This window comes from Hyla sarda, chromosome 2 (genome assembly GCF_029499605.1).
Source record: "Hyla sarda isolate aHylSar1 chromosome 2, aHylSar1.hap1, whole genome shotgun sequence".
NCBI classification, from domain to species: Eukaryota; Metazoa; Chordata; class Amphibia; order Anura; family Hylidae; genus Hyla; species Hyla sarda.
This window is the reverse complement of record NC_079190.1, coordinates 498241847-498259199: the sequence shown is the minus strand read 5'-3', so window position 1 is coordinate 498259199 and position 17353 is coordinate 498241847. Positions and strand designations below refer to the sequence as shown.

General features: G+C 42.3%; 1 protein-coding gene across 1 annotated transcript; it reads right to left on the bottom strand.

The window, feature by feature from the left end:
* Positions 1-370: 370 nt before the first annotated feature.
* GJA8 (gap junction protein alpha 8) lies at positions 371-13956 on the bottom strand. The gene is made up of 3 exons (XM_056560215.1): positions 13861-13956; positions 1161-2276; positions 371-1058 (listed from the first exon to the last, which is right to left on the bottom strand). The coding sequence occupies exons 2-3, from the start codon at positions 2264-2266 to the stop codon at positions 371-373; spliced, it is 1794 nt and encodes a 597-aa protein (XP_056416190.1). The 5' UTR covers positions 2267-2276; positions 13861-13956.
* Between the last annotated feature and the right edge of the window lie 3397 nt (positions 13957-17353).

Here is a 17353-nt window from a genome sequence, read left to right as displayed (position 1 = left end):
TATTGTCCCAGGTATGACTAAGGTTATAACTATACAAGTTATTTAGTTTTTGGCTCAGTTGTCATGGATGCCAATAATTTAATTAGTTCTACCTAAAGGAATCTTTTTTGTGTATAATTTAGCATTTAAATTTACCAACAATGTAGGGAAAATACTGAACTGACCAAAGCTAGGAACAATATACATTTTTCTATATTTTTTGAAAAATGATGTAAAAAACATACGATACAATGTATCCCAGGGTTGCACTTTTCTTTCAATTATCCATTCTGTCTTCTAAAACAACCTGTGGCACCTCAGAATCCAAATCGAGTTGACTGTTTTGCGTACCTTGTACTATTTGGCATTACTAGCTTTAACTGCCTTTCATTCATATTGTTAAGTCATCTGAGCGGGCTCGGCTGCTTACTTTACTTATCCTACTGAGGGATCTGGTTTCAGAAAGTAACTCAGGACTTAGTAAATGCAGCTCAGAGGCCGGAGGTTCTGCTTCATACTCAGACAACGGCTCAGGGAACCCTTGTTCTGAAGGGATGTGTTCAGATGCTTCATGGTCTGAAAGAGACCATGAGGGTGCACGTTCATCTGGGGCCTGGTCAGAATTTTTGTTTTTTTTTCCATCTAATACTTGCTCTAAAGCTTCTGCAGGTGGTATGGTTTCTAGAGGGGATTCAAGGGCTGAGTTATCTAGTTGAGCATTAATCGAGGTTGCTCGAGAAGGTGTTTGCTCAGAGGCAGCAAGCTCCGAAGGGGCACAATCTGAAGCAGCCCGAGAGGGAGCTCGATCTGAGGGTGCACACTCAAAAGGGGCATGATCAGAAGCTGCTCGGGATAGTGCCCTTTCTGAGGGTGTATGCTCAAATGGAGCATGTTCAGATGTTGCCCTAGATGGCAGTCGCTCTGAGTTTGCACGCTCAGAAGGAGCATGCTCAGAAGCTGCTCGGGATGGAGCTCGCTCTGAGGGTGCATGGTCAGAAGGCGCATGCTCAGAGGCGGCGCGAGAAATGGCCCGTTCTGAGATTGCTCGCTCAGAAGGTGCTCTTTCAGAGTTTGCATTGCTGTAAGGTAACTTTGCAGGAAGTGCATTAAAAGAAAGAGCAAGTTCAGAAGCTGCACGCTCAGATACTGTGCGGGATGGTGCTCTTTCAGAAAGTGCACGCTCAGAGGGGGCACGCACCGAAGGGGACCTCACTGAAGGGGCACGCTCAGAAGGTGCTTGTTCTAAGGTCTCAGTAACTTGCACTTTCACCACCTCTTGCTCTTCAGCTTGATGATACGATGGCAGAGTTTCATCATAGGCTTTCGAGATGTCTTCTAGGAGGCCTGTGCTGCTTTTCTCATAATTATTATAGTGAGTCGGAAGCGGGCTAGCTTCTAATCCAACCTCAGTCATTGGGTAGAAATGGGAGACAACCTTTTCTTCTTCCAGTAGTTTGTAGCCTTTACATTTTGGAACCGAAGAGATTGAAATGGAGTGCAGGGGCTTCTGAGAAACTTCTCCAAGAAACTGATTTGTTTGATGATCTGCATTTCTCCGGAAGGCCAGGTGAATCTTTTTCCAGCCCAGGTGACTTATCTCCACAACGTTTAGAAAGAGCGATACTGCAGCCACCGCTAACATGAACATAATAAATACAGTTTTCTCAGTAGGCCTGGAGACAAAACAGTCTACGGTGTTCGGGCAAGGCCAACGACTGCAACGATACAGGGGAAGGATCCTAAAACCATACAGGAAATATTGGCCCACCACAAAGCCCACCTCAAAAATAGTTTTGAAGATAATGTGGCAGATGTAGGTTCTCAGGAGTGTTCCCTCCAAGCGAAATTTCTTTGTCCCTTTGGTACTGGTTTCCTTGGTGGTTCGGATGCTCCCTTGATCAGGAGCGAGGGGCAGCCTTTCTTCATTCAGTTCCTGCTGCCGACTCATTTCTGCTTCCTCCCGTTCCTTTCTCTTCTCCTCCATTCGCACATGGTGCACGGCATGCCCCACATACACCAGGGACGGTGTGGAGACAAAGATGATTTGCAAGACCCAGAGTCTGATGTGGGACAGAGGGAAAGCCTCATCGTAGCAGACATTTTCGCAACCAGGCTGCTGAGTGTTGCATACAAAATCAGATTGTTCATCCCCCCACACGAACTCAGCAGCAGTTCCCAAAATGAGGATCCGGAAAATGAACAGGACCGTGAGCCAGACCCTACCGATAATGGTGGAGTGTTCATTCACCTCTTCTAAAATATTCCCCAAGAAACTCCAGTCTCCCATTGTTTATAGGCTGTAAAACAAAAACACACACAAAAAAATACACAAATATTATTGGTTTTACCTAATGGTGCTAAGAATAAAAAGTACCATAAAATAACAATATATGACCTATCAACACATATTTTGTAAACAAAATACATTAAAAAAATGTAATTAAGTTGAGTTTGCAAAAACAAAAAAGTTGCCTACCAAAAATGAGACACAACCTAGTTATAATACTCCAGATATTTTACCGATATTAACCAATATTGACCAATCTCTGGAACTAAGCTTTCTACACTGTGTGTTCTCTTTAGTAAAATGGTAGGTGGGTCCAGGTATCACCTAGAATACTAACATGGGTACAATATGACAGTATAAACAAGTCCTAGAAGTAGTAGCAGTACTACTAACACTACTACTGTCGTCTCTATTGCTGCAATGACAAATCCTACTACCCATACAATTGTGTTTAAACATACAAGAAATACAAAAAATGTTTAAAGTACATAAAAAATAAAACATAAAAACTGATAAGAAGAAAGACAAATAGAAAGCTATTGTAATAGATTTCAATTTAAAAAAGTCTGTACTGGAAGATATTTATGAGACTCTATGGCATGTTATGGGATAGAGTGACTGGACAGCTAAAAAGAAACATAAAATATTGGTTATAATTATAAAAGAAAATAACAAGAATAAATAATAAAAAGATTAAATACTAAAAAGGAAAAAAGCCAAATAGGAAGCAGCCAAAAATGATTCAGCTTCAATTTAGGTAAAAATGAAAACAAAACACAAAAAAAGTAAAAATCGAAATCAAAATATCTTAGCGTCACTCAAAACCCATTCACCCCCTTCATTTTCTATATCCATACGATAAACACATACAGTACTAAACTACATAAAGTTCATAAAACGAAATCAGAGAATGAAAAAGCAACATAAAAATATTAGTAAATTCTGAAGACATAAGATATTAGAGCACAGAAATGGAACAAGTGGGCAACTTGCCACAGTGAAGGTTCCCCTGGAGAAGACGTCCCCACTCTTGGCACGCTGCTGTCAAAAGTGAACCTTTGTCTCTGGCCTTTCCTACCTAAAGTCCCAAAGTGATCGCACGACTGAGCAAATGTGACTGAATTGACCCTGATGGGTGGGTTTTACTGTCCTGCAATATTTAAGCCCCCAGCTAGACAGCCTTTATGAGAGGGTGACAATTGGTGACGTGGGGGACAATAGGAAAGACCAGGGCAGACACAGCAGTGGGAAGTAGGAAAGTATGTAATATGGAAGGTGCGGATTTACCACCAATCGGCATACGTAAAGCTGTTAACTCATATCTATCTATCTATCTTATATCTACAGTGCATAGTGAAAGTATTCGGCCCCCTTGGACATTTCGACCTTATGCCACATTTCAGGCTTCAAACATAAAGATATAAAACTGTAATTTTTTGTGAAGAATCAACAACAAGTGGGACACAATCATGAAGTGGAACGAAATTTATTGGATATTTCAAACTTTTTTAACAAATAAAAAACTGAAAAATTGGGCGTGCAAAATTATTCAGCCCCCTTAAGTTAATACTTTGTAGCGCCTCCTTTTTCTGCGATTACAGCTGTAAGTTGCTTGGGGTAGGTCTCTATCAGTTTTGCACATCAAGAGACTGAAATTTTTGCCCATTCCTCCTTGCAAAACAGCTGGAGCTCAGTGAGGTTGGATGGAGAGCATTTGTGAACAGCTGGAGCTCAGTGAGGATGGATGGAGGGCGTTTGTGAACAGCTGGAGCTCAGTGAGGTTGGATGGAGAGCGTTTGTGAACAGTTGGAGCTCAGTGAGGTTGGATGGAGAGCGTTTGTGAACAGCTGGAGCTCAGTGAGGTTGGATGGAGAGCGTTTGTAAACAGCTGGAGCTCAGTGAGGTTGGATGGAGAGCGTTTGTGAACAGCTGGAGCTCAGTGAGGTTGGATGGAGAGCGTTTGTGAACAGCTGGAGCTCAGTGGGGTTGGATGGAGAGCGTTTGTGAATAGCTGGAGCTCAGTGAGGTTGGATGGAGAGCGTTTGTGAACAGCTGCAGCTCAGTGAGGTTGGATGGAGAGCGTTTGTGAACAGCTGGAGCTCAGTGAGGTTGGATGGAGAGCGTTTGTGAACAGCTGGAGCTCAGTGAGGTTGGATAGAGAGCGTTTGTGAACAGCTGGAGCTCAGTGAGGTTGGATGGAGAGCGTTTGTGAACAGCTGGAGCTCAGTGAGGTTGGATGGAGAGCGTTTGTGAACAGCTGGAGCTCAGTGAGGTTGGATGGAGAGCGTTTGTGAACAGCAGTTTTCAGTTTTTTCCACAGATTCTCGATTGGATTCAGGTCTGGACTTTGACTTGACCATTCTAACACCTGGATATGTATATTTGTGAACCATTCCATTGTAGATTTTGCTTTATGTTTTGGATCATTGTCTTGTTGGAAGACAAATCTCCGTCCCAGTCTCAGGTCTTTTGCAGACTCCATCAGGTTTTCTTCCAGAATGGTCCTGTATTTGGCTCCATCCATCTTCCCATCAATTTTAACCATCTTCCCTGTCCCTGCTGAAGAAAAGACCAAACCATGATGCTGCCACCACCATGTTTGACAGTGGGGATGGTGTGTTCAGGGTGATGAGCTGTGTTGCTTTTACGCCAAACATAACGTTTTGCATTGTTACCAAAAAGTTGGATTTTGGTTTCATCTGACCAGAGCACCTTCTCCAACATGTTTGGTGTCTCCTAGGTGGCTTGTGGCAAACTTTAAGGACACATTTTATGGATATCTTTATGGATATTCTTCTTGCTACTCTTCCATAAAGACCAGATTTGTGCAGTATACGACTGATTGTTGTCCTATGGACAGAGTCTCCCACCTCAGCTGTAGATCTCTGCAGTTCATCCAGAGTGATCATGGGTCTTGGCTGCCTCTTGGCTGCATCTCTGATCAGTCTTCTCCTTGTATGAGCTGAAAGTTTAGAGGGACGGCCGGGTCTTCGTAGGTTTGCAGTGGTCTGATGCTCCTTCCATTTCAATATTATCGCTTGCACAGTGCTCCTTGGGATGATTAAAGCTTGGGAAATCTTTTTGTTTCCAAATCCAGCTTTAAACTTCTCCACAACAGTATCTCTGACCTGCCTGGTGTGTTCCTTGCTCTTCATGATGCTCTCTGCGCTTTAAACGGACCTATCACAGTGCAGGTGCATTTATACGGAGACTTGATTACACACAGGTGGATTCTATTTATCATCATTAGTCATTTAGGTCAACATTGGATTATTCAGAAATCCTCACTGAACTTCTGGAGAGAGTTTGCTGCACTAAAAGTAAAGGGGCTGAATAATTTTGCACGCCCAAATTTTCGGTTTTTTATTTGTTAACAAAGTTTGAAATATCCAATACATTTTGTTCCACTTCATGATTGTGTCCCACTTGTTGATTCTTCACAAAAAATTACAGTTTTATATCTTTATGTTTGAAGCCTGAAATGTGGCAAAAGGTCAAAAAGTTCAAGGGGGCTGAATACTTTCTCTATGCACTGTATCTATATATCTATCTCATATCTATCATCTATCTATCTATCTCATATCTATCTATCTATCTATCTCCGATCTATCTATCTATCTATCTATCTCATATCTATCTCATATTTATCTATCTATCTCATATCTATATATCTCATATCTATCTATCTATCTATCTATCTATCTCATATCTATCTATCTATCTATCTCTCATATATATTTATCTATCTCATATCTATCTAAAAAAAAAAAAAAAAACAAGCAGCACATCCGCCCAAGTGTAGTAAGTATATGGTGCACGCCGTCATCAGGTACCTGGTTAGGGAATCCAACATAAATCCACAGAAAGAACCGCAGCACACGAGGTATCCAAAATAAAGTGTAGCACTTCATGTTGTAAGGATACAATAAATACTGCACTTTATTTTGGACACCTAGTGTGCTGCAGTCCTTTCTGTATATCTATCTCTCTCATATCTATATATATATATATATATATATATATATATATATATATTTATCTATCTATCTATCTCATATCTATCTATCTATATATCTATCTCATATCTATCTATCTATCTATCTATCTATCTATCTCATATCTATCTATCTCATATCTATCTATCTATCTCATATCTTTCTATTTATCTATCTATCTCATATCTATCTATCTATCTATCTATCTATCTCATATCTATCTATCTATCTCACATTCATCTATCTATCTATCTATCTATCTATCTGATATCTATCCATCTATCTATCTATCTATCTCATATCTATCTACCTATCTATATCATATCTATCTATCTATCTATCTCATATCTATCTATCTATCTCATATCTATCTATCTCATATCTATCTATCTCATATCTATCTATCTCATATCTATCTATCTAATATTCAAAGTTTTAATGGCAGCGCAAACCCAGTAAGGTGTAGGTGTGGTGAGTGCCAGCAGGGTATACAGTCCACGTCACTGTCTGTCTATTCAGCATATAGCAAAGAGGTTCTGCAGCATTCCAAAAGTAAATTCAAATTGTGAATTATTTTCCCATGTAGGATACAACGTTTCACCAGTCTCACTCCGGCTTTGTCAAGCATACACAAGCTAACAAGTGCCACTTATTTATATGGTGCAAATCTCAAACAGTGATTACATTATTAATCAAATAATTAGTGATACATTTCATAAAAAAAAAGTATAATATGCAAAAATTCATAAAAACATTCAAAGGTGCATGTTTATACAAGTTCATGTGTCAGTATATAAAGTGCAAATCGCTGAGTGTAAACGTTGTACACATCAAATATAATATCTTTCTTCCAAACAACACCATGTGCAACAATGATTAAAAGCAATTAAAAGGAAGGAGAACCGATCCACTCACTGGCGATTCGCCACCATTACGGCGTCTCCATGTGCAATAGTAGTTCGGTATAGGTCTCATGACCGAGTAACCAATAGGTGGCTCAATCACCCCCACCACGTGATCGCAACACTTGCGCATATCTATATCTCATATACATCACAATGATTTTTTTTATGATTTAAAGTTAATAATTTAATAGATTAACTTTAGTAAACGTTAGACAACACAATGAACAATCCCTATAAACTGTTGCATATACAGTGGTCCCTCAAGTTACAATGGTTTTTTCCATTTTTGCATTTTCGTTTTTTGCTCCTTGCCTTTAAAAAATCATAACTCTTTCAATTTTGCACCTAAAAATCCATATGATGGCTTATTTTTTGCGCCACCAATTCTACTTTGTATTGACGTCAGTCATTTTGCCCCAAAATCTACGGTGAAATGGAAAAAAAAATCATTGTGCGACAAAATTGAAAAAAAAAACGCTGTTTTTTTTTAACTTTTGGGGGCTTCCGTTTCTACGCAGTACATTTTTCTGTAAAAATGACACCTTATCTTTATTCTGTAGGTCCATAAAATTAAAATGATACCCTACTTATATAGGTTTGATTTTGTCGTACTTCTGGAAAAAATCATAACTTCATGCAGGAGAATTTATACGTTTAAAATTGTCATCTTCTGACCCCTATAACTTTTTTATTTTTCTGTGTATGGGGCGGTATGAGGGCTCATTTTTTGCGATCTGAAGTTTTTAACGGTACCATTTTTGCATTGATAGGACTTATTGATCGCTTTTTATTCATTTTTAAATGATATAAAAAGTGACCAAAAATTCACTATTTTGGACTGTGGAATTTTTTTGCGCGCACGCCATTGACCGAGCGGTTTAATTAATGATATATTTTTATAATTCGGACATTTCCGCACGCGGTGATACCATATATGTTTATTTTTATTTACACTGTGTTTTTTTTTTATTGGAAAAGGGGGGTGATTCAAACTTTTAATAGGGGAGGAGTTAAATGATCTTTATTCACTTTTTTTTCACTTTTTTTTTTGCAGTGTTATAGCTCCCATAGGGACCTATAACACTGCACACACTGATCTCTTATACTGATCATTGTTATCCCATAGGGACCTATAACACTGCACACACTGATCATTGTTATCCCATAGGGACCTATAACACTGCACACACTGATCTCTTATACTGATCATTGTTATCCCATAGGGACCTATAACACTGCACACACTGATCATTGTTATCCCATAGGGACCTATAACACTACACACACTGATCTTCATCATTGATCACTGGTTTCTCTTAGGAAACCAGTGATCGACGATTCTGCCGCATGATCTCAGGCACTGAGCAGTCATTCGGCGATCGGACAGCGAGGAGGCAGGTAGGGGCCCTCCCGCTGTCCTGTAAGCTGTTCAGGATGCCGCGATTTCGCCGCGGCTATCCCGAACAGCTTACTGAGCTAGCCGGCAACTTTCGCTTTTAGCCGCGCGGCTCAATGAAACCATTGTATGTTGAGACCAGAACTCTATGGAAACCTGGTAATTGGTTCTGAAGCCCCAAAATGTCATCCAAAAATAGGAAAAAGTGAGGATTAAAGAAAAATAAGTAGACAACTAATACAGTGACCCCCGACCTACGATCATTTCAACATACGATGGCCTCTCAGAGGCAGCATCAACATACGATGGCCTCTCAGAGGCAGCATCAACATACGATGCTTTTGTATGTCGGGGCCATCGCATAAACGGCCATCCGGCAGCGCAGACTGCTTCAGCTGCCACCAGATAGCCGCTTACGGTGCCCCGTGTGGTCCGCTGACGATCACTTACCTGTCTTCGGGGCTCCGGCGCACACCGTTCCGTCATCCAATAGGAGCGGCGTGCGTAGCGACGTGATGGCGGCGACGTGAGAGCAAGGATGTCGGGGAAGCAGAGGCCTTGCCGAAGCATCGGGGACACCCCGGGGACGTGGCGACAGCGATGGAAGGCGACATCCCGGGCAGCGGTGACGGTCCGGAGCGGCGGGGACAGGTGAGTATAACCTCCAATAGCAGTGGTCCTAAACCTGCGGACCTCCAGATGTTGCAAAACTACAACTCCCAGCATGCCCGGACAGCCATTGGCTGTCCGGGCATGCTAGGTGTTGTAGTTTTGCAACATCTGGAGGTTCGCAGGTTGTAGATCACAGTCCTATACTTTACATTGCACGGATCCCTCAACATATGATGGTTTCAACAAACGATGGTCCATTTGGAGCGGATTACCATCGTATGTTGAGGGACCACTGTATAGATATAGCAAGTCCTTACATATAAAAGTAAGAAAGATCTGCTGGGAGCTGTAAGTCACTGTCTGTATCAGTGTTTCCCAAGCAGGGAGCCTCCAGCTGGTGCAAAACTACAACTCCCAGCATGCCCGGACAGCCAAAGGCTGTCCAGGCATGCTGGGAGTTGTAGTTTTGCAACAGCTGGGGGCACCCGGCTTGGGAAGCACTGGTCTATGTAGAGGACAGGAGCGTCTTCGGGGTCCTGTACAGTACACACACAATGGGGGAGATTTATCAAAACCTGTTCAGAGGAAAAATTGCTGAGTTGCCCATAGCAACCAATCAGATCACTTCTTTCATTTTTCGCAGGCCTTGTAAAAAATGAAAGCAGCGATCTGATTGGTTGCTATGGGCAACTCAACAACTTTTCCTCTGGACTGGTTTTGATAAATCTCCCCCAATGTCCTAAAAAAGTAACATGAAGCCGCCCTCACCTGGTGTCCAAAGCTATCCCTGGCCCAAAGAGTAGTACAGAACATGTAGTACCTCCCTGTACTGTAGGGGGCGCTACCAGACACCAGTCAGTGCATACACTTCAGTAATACAGGTAAAGAGTACAGAACATGTAATACCTCCCTGTACTGTAGGGGGCGCTACCAGACACCAGTCAGTGCATACACTTCAGTAATACAGGTAAAGAGTACAGAACATGGAATACCTCCCTGTACTGTAGGGGGCGCTACCAGACACCAGTCAGTGCATACACTTCAGTAATACAGGTAAAGAGTACAGAACATGTAATACCTCCCTGTATTGTAGGGGGCGCTACCAGACACCAGTCAGTGCATACTCTTCAGTAATACAGGTAAAGAGTACAGAACATGTAATACCTCCCTGTACTGTAGGGGGCGCTACCAGACACCAGTCAGTGCATACACTTCAGTAATACAGGTAAAGAGTACAGAACATGTAATACCTCCCTGTACTGTAGGGGGCGCTACCAGACACCAGTCAGTGCATACACTTCAGTAATACAGGTAAAGAGTAGTACAGAACACGTAATACCTCCCTGTACTGTAGGAGGCGCTACCAGACACCAGTCAGTGCATACACTTCAGTAATACAGGTAAAGAGTACAGAACATGTAATACCTCCCTGTACTGTAGGGGGCACTACCAGACACCAGTCAGTGCATACACTTCATTATTCAGGTAAAGAGTAGTACAGAACATGTAATACCTCCCTGTACTGTAGGGGGGCACTACCAGACACCAGTCAGTGCATACACTTCATTATTCAGGTAAAGAGTAGTACAGAACATGTAATACCTCCCTGTACTGTATGGGGCACTACCAGACACCAGTCAGTGCATACACTTCATTATTCAGGTAAAGAGTAGTACAGAACATGTAATACCTCCCTGTACTTTAGGGTGCGCTACCATACACCAGTAAGTGCATACGCTTCAGTAATACAGGAGTTTTACCGGTGTATGCCCATTGTGATTGGTCGGTTCATTGACACGTTTCACAGATCTGGACTGTCTGTACATTGTATGTTGAGTCTGGTTTCAACTTACAATGGTCCAGAAAAGACCATTGTATGTTGAAACTATTGTATGTTGAGGCCATGGTAAGTTGAGGGATCACCGTAAAATTCAGACAGGCGGCAGAAGACAATATAGCGGGAGGTTGGTATGACACCTACAGAAGGGTCTTTATTGTAATGCTACAAGTGGCACATATAAGACCAATGACATCACTCCTGAATGTAACTAAGCTTGTGGTACAATGATTCTCCCTGGCATTGCTTTGGGTGTCACTATTATTAAGCTGAGGGGTATAATCTAATGGTTTTATGATTAATATATAGTAAAGTGCAGAATTTTGATGTGACTGCATCCTATACTTTCACTGTACAGAGATCCCTCAACTTACAATGGCCTCAACATACAATAGTTTCAACATACAATGGTCTTTTCTGGACCATTGTAACTTGAAACCAGACTCAACATACAATGCTATGGAATCTGCAAAACGTGTCAATGGCTGGAAGAACCGACCAATCAGAATGGACATTTCACTGGTAAAACCCGTATATTCCTAAAGTGCATGCACTGACTGGTGTCTGGTAGCGCCCCCCTACAGTACAGGGAGGTATTACATGTTACATAGTTTCATAGTTAGTACGGTTGAAAAAAGACATACGTCCATCAAGTTCAACCAGGGAATTGAAGGGTAGGGGTGTGGCGCGATATTGGGGAAGGGATGGGATTTTATATTTCTTCATAAGCATTAATGTTATTTTGTTCCAGGAATGTACTCTTTACCTGTATTACTGAAGTGTATGCACTGACTGGTGTCTGGTAGCGCCCCCTACAGTACAGGGAGGTATTACATGTTCTGTACTCTTTACCTGTATTACTGAAGTGTATGCACTGACTGGTGTCTGGTAGCGCCCCCACCAGTACAGGGAGGAACTACATGTTCTGTACTCTTTACCTGTATTACTGAAGTGTATGCACTGACTGGTGCCTGGTAGCGCCCCCTACAGTACAGGGAGATATTACATGTTCTGTACTATTTACATGTATTACTGAAGTGTATGCACTGACTGGTGTCTGGTAGTGCCTCCTATAGTACAGGGAGGTATTACATGTTCTGTACTCTTTACCTGCATTACTGAAGTGTATGCACTGACTGGTGTCTGGTAGTGCCCCCTACAGTACAGGGAGGTATTACATGTTCTGTACTCTTCACCTGTATTACTGAAGTGTATGCACTGACTGGTGTCTGGTAGCGCCCCCTACAGTACAGGGAGGTATTACATGTTCTGTACTCTTCACCTATATTACTGAAGTGTATGCACTGACTGGTGTCTGGTAGCGCTCCCTACAGTACAGGGAGGTATTACATGTTCTGTACTCTTTACCTGTATTACTGAAGTGTATGCACTGACTGGTGTCTGGTAGCGCCCCCACCAGTACAGGGAGGAACTACATGTTCTGTACTCTTTACCTGTATTACTGAAGTGTATGCACTGACTGGTGCCTGGTAGCGCCCCCTACAGTACAGGGAGGTATTACATGTTCTGTACTATTTACATGTATTACTGAAGTGTATGCACTGACTGGTGTCTGGTAGTGCCTCCTATAGTACAGGGAGGTATTACATGTTCTGTACTCTTCACCTGTATTACTGAAGTGTATGCACTGACTGGTGTCTGGTAGCGCCCCCTACAGTACAGGGAGGTATTACATGTTCTGTACTCTTCACCTATATTACTGAAGTGTATGCACTGACTGGTGTCTGGTAGCGCCCCCTACAGTACAGGGAGGTATTACATGTTCTGTACTCTTCACCTGTATTACTGAAGTATATGCACTGACTGGTGTCTGGTAGCGCTCCCTACAGTACAGGGAGGTATTACATGTTCTGGACTCTTTACCTGTATTACTGAAGTTTATGCACTGACTAGTGTCTGGTAGCGCCCCCTACAGTACAGGGAGGTATTACATGTTCTGTACTCTTTACCTGTATTACTGAGGTGTATGCACTGACTGGTGTCTGCTAGTGCCCCCTACAGTACAGGGAGGTATTCCATGTTCTGTACTCTTTACCTGTATTACTGAAGTGTATGCACTGACTGATGTCTGGCAGCGCCCCCTACAGTACAGGGAGGAACTACATGTTCTGTACTCTTTACCTATATTACTGAAGTGTATGCACTGACTGGTGTTCGGTAGCGCCCCCTACAGACAGTACAGGGAGGTATTACATGTTCTGTACTCTTTACCTGTACCAGGGTTAGCTGTTCCTTTAGACATCAGGTGAGGGCGGCTCCATTTTCCTTTTTTTTTTTTTCTTTCTTTTTTCCGGACATTGCATGTTCTGTACAGGACCCTGAAGAGGCTTCTGTCCTCTACATAGACCAGTGTTTCCCAAAAGAGGGTGCCTGCAGCTGTTGCAAAACTGCAACTCCCAGCATGCCCGGACAGCCGAAGGCTGTCCGGGCATGCTGGGAGTTGTAGTTTTTTAACAGCTGGAGGCACCCTGGTTGTCAAACACTGATACAGACAGTGATTACAGCTCCCAGCAGATCTTTATTACTTTTATATATAAGGATTTGCTTTATCTATATTAGTTATCTACTTATTTTTCTTTAATCCTCACTTTTTTTCCTATTTTTGGATGACATTTTGGTGGCTTCAGAACCAATTACCAGGTTTCCATAGAGTTCTGGTCTCAACATACAATGGATTCAACATACAATGGACGTCCCAGAACCAATTAATATTGTAACTTGAGGGGCCAATGTATAGACATTTCTATGGAGGCCTCTCCAGTATGTAGGGTCCTGTACAGATACACATATAGCAGTAATGTATGACACGGATATTTCATCATACTTACAATCGGAGTTCTTTTCCTTGTAGCCGGGCGGAGCGGCCTTTGTTTTCTCCTCTTTCGGCTGATACTCGTAGTAAAGCTTTTGCTGACCCAGCTCACACAGAGCTTTAGACATGGGCCGCCGTTGCTGGCCGCTTACATGTTTGACCGGAATGTTAGACTGAACTGAACACGGAGAGAACATTCCGAGTACAAACTGTCGTATGATGTGCGATAGACCTTATCCTCAATGCAAAGTATATTGTGAAGCCCCCTCCAGAAGACCACCTCTGTGAGAAAAAACATAGATTCCCAATATTCTTAAAGGGGTTATCCAGGAAAAAAACTTTTTATATATATATATATCTCAACTGGCTCCAGAAAGTTAAACAGATTTGTAAATTACTTCTATTAAAAAATCTTAATCCTTCCAATAGTTATTAGCTTCTGAAGTTTTCTGTCTAACTGCTCAATGATGATGTCACGTCCCGGGAGCTGTGCATGATGGGAGAATATCCCCATAGGAACTGCACAGCTCCCGGGACGTGAGTCATCAGAGAGCAGTTAGACAGAAAAAAACAACTCAACTTCAGAAGCTAATAACTATTGCAAGGATTAAGATTTTTTAATCGAAGTAATTTACAAATCTGTTTAACTTTCCGGAGACAGTTGATATATATAAAAAAGTTTTAGACTGGAATACCCCTTTAAGGTTGTTCTTTTCTATCTAAATCCTCTCTGATGACTCGTGTCCCGGGAACCGCCCAGTTTAGAAGCAAATCCCCATAGCAAACCTCTTCTAAACTGGGCGGTTCCCGAGACAGGTGTCATCAGAGAGCACTTAGACAGAAAAGAACAACTCAACTTCAGCAGCTCATCAGTACTGGAAGGATTAAGATTTTTTAATAGAAGTAATTTACAAATCTGTTTAACTTTCTGGAGCCAGTTGATATATATATATATATATATATATATATATATATATATATATATATATATATATATAAAAGTTTTTTTTCCTGGATAACCCCTTTAAATTACTTACTTGAGAATTCCATAGTTGCAGATTGTCATCTGTTTATGAATGTGTATGCAAAGGAATCTCTTCAAAATATGAGAAGATTCAAATTCCGTGTGATGATGTATTGGCTTCTTCCTCAAGAAGACCACCCAAAGAACCATTCCTGATTAAAGGGGTACTCCCATGGAAAACTTTTTTTTTTTTTTAATCAATTGGTGCCAGAAAGTTAAACAGATTTGTAAATCACTTCTATTAAAGAATCTTAATCCTTTCAGTACTTATTAGGGGCTGTATACTAAAGAGAAATAAAAAAAAAGAAATGCATTTCCTCTGACATCCTGATCACAGTGCTCTCTGCTGACCTCTGCTGTCCATTTTAGGAACTGTCCAGAGCAGCATATGGGGATTTTCTGCTCTGGACAGTTCCTAAAATGGACAGCAGAGGTCAGCAGAGAGCACTGTGGTCATGACATCAGAGGAAATGCATTTCTTTTTTGGATTTCTCTTTAGTATACAGCCCCTAAAAAGTACTGGAAGGATTAAACAAATCTGTTTAACTTTCTGGCACCAATTGATAAAAAAAAAAAAAAAAAGTTTTCCACGAGAGTACCCCTTTAAAGGGGTACTCCTGCCTTGATGCGGCCTGCCACAGCAAGTCCATCCCGTTTTGCGGCGGGCTCTGGTGAAAACCAACGGCATCTTAGACTCCGCTCCCTGGTACAGTCCGAGTCATCTGCCACACAGTCTTCTGAAACGTGTTACAATATCTAGAAATTCCAAGTGGGTTCCCTGTGCATGTAAATTGAAGACAGAATCCATTGGACATTTAAGTCGGTGACGGCCCAAGGAGGTAATTTCTAGACTGGAACAAATCCTTTCTCCTTTGTCCTACTGGTATTAGCCGGAATTCGTTTGATAGAATCTTAGATAATGCTGCGGACTTAAAGGGGTATTCCAGGCAAAAACTTTTTTTATATATATATATATCAACTGGCTCCGGAAAGTTAAACAGATTTGTAAATGACTTCTATAAAAAAATCTTAATCCTTCCAATAGTTATTAGCTTCTGAAGTTTTCTGTCTAACTGCTCAATGATGATGTCACGTCCCGGGAGCTGTGCATGATGGGAGAATATCCCCATAGGAGCTGGACAGCTCCCGGGACGTGACGTCATCATTGAACAGTTAGACAGAAAACAACAACTCAACTTCAGAAGCTAATAACTATTTGAAGGATTAAGATTTTTTTTAATAGAAGTAATTTACAAATCTGTTTAACTTTCCGGAGCCAGTTGATATATAAAAAAATTTTGGCCTGGAATACCCCTTTAAACATTTCTAGTAGAATCTTATTTAGTACATTGTGTACAGTGCAAGTCTCCTTTTTCTGTATGTGCTTCATGGAGAATGGTTATACCGTATTTTTCGTCCTATAGGACGCACCGGCGTATAGAAGACGCACCCAATTTATAGTTGCAAAATCTAAAAAAATAAAGATTTTGAACCCAATAGTGGTCTTCAACCTGCGGACCTCCAGATGTTGCAAAACTACAACTCCCAGCATGCCCGGACAGCCGTTGGCTGTCCGGACATGCTGGGAGTTGTAGTTTTGCAACATCTGGAGGTCCGCAGATTGAAGACCACTGCATAGGAGGTAATACTCACGTGTCCCCGCTGCTCCGGACCCGTCACCGCTGCCCTGGATGTCGCTCCATCGCTGTCGCCGTGTCCCCGTCGCTCCGGAACGTCTCTGCTGCCGGCCGGGTATCCTCGCTCTCCGTCGCCGCCATCACGTCGTTACGCACGCCGACGCACGTACGCGACGACATGATGACGAAGAAGGAGAGCGCCGGCCATACAGGGGATCCCTGAACGGAGAAGACACCGAGGAGGCAGGTAAGGTCCCTCCCGGTGTCCTGTAAGCACTAACCCGGCTATTCAGTCGGGCTGTTCGGGACCGCAGCGGTGAAATCGCGGCGGTCCCGAACAGCCCGACTGAACAGCCGAGTTAGTGTCATTTTGCCTTCAGACGTGGTGGTCAGCTTTGATCGCCGCGTCTGAAGGGTTAACCCCTTAAGGACCAAGGGCGTACAGGTACGCCCTTGGTCCTGCTCTCCTGATATAACGCGGGGTTACACAGTTACCCCGCGTCATATCACGGCGGGCCCGGCGTCATAGTGAAGCCGGGACCCGCCTCTAATAGCACGCAGTGCTAAGAGATCAGTGTGTGCAGTGTTATAGGTCCCTATGGGACAATGATCAGTGTGTGCAGTGTTATAGGTCCCTATGGGATAACAATGATCAGTGTGTGCAGTGTTATAGGTCCCTATGGGATAACAATGATCAGTGTGTGCAGTGTTATAGGTCCCTATGGGATAACAATGATCAGTGTGTGCAGTGTTATAGGTCCCTATGGGATAACAATGATCAGTGTGTGCAGTGTTATAGGTCCCTATGGGATAACAATGATCAATGTGTGCAGTGTTATAGGTCCCTA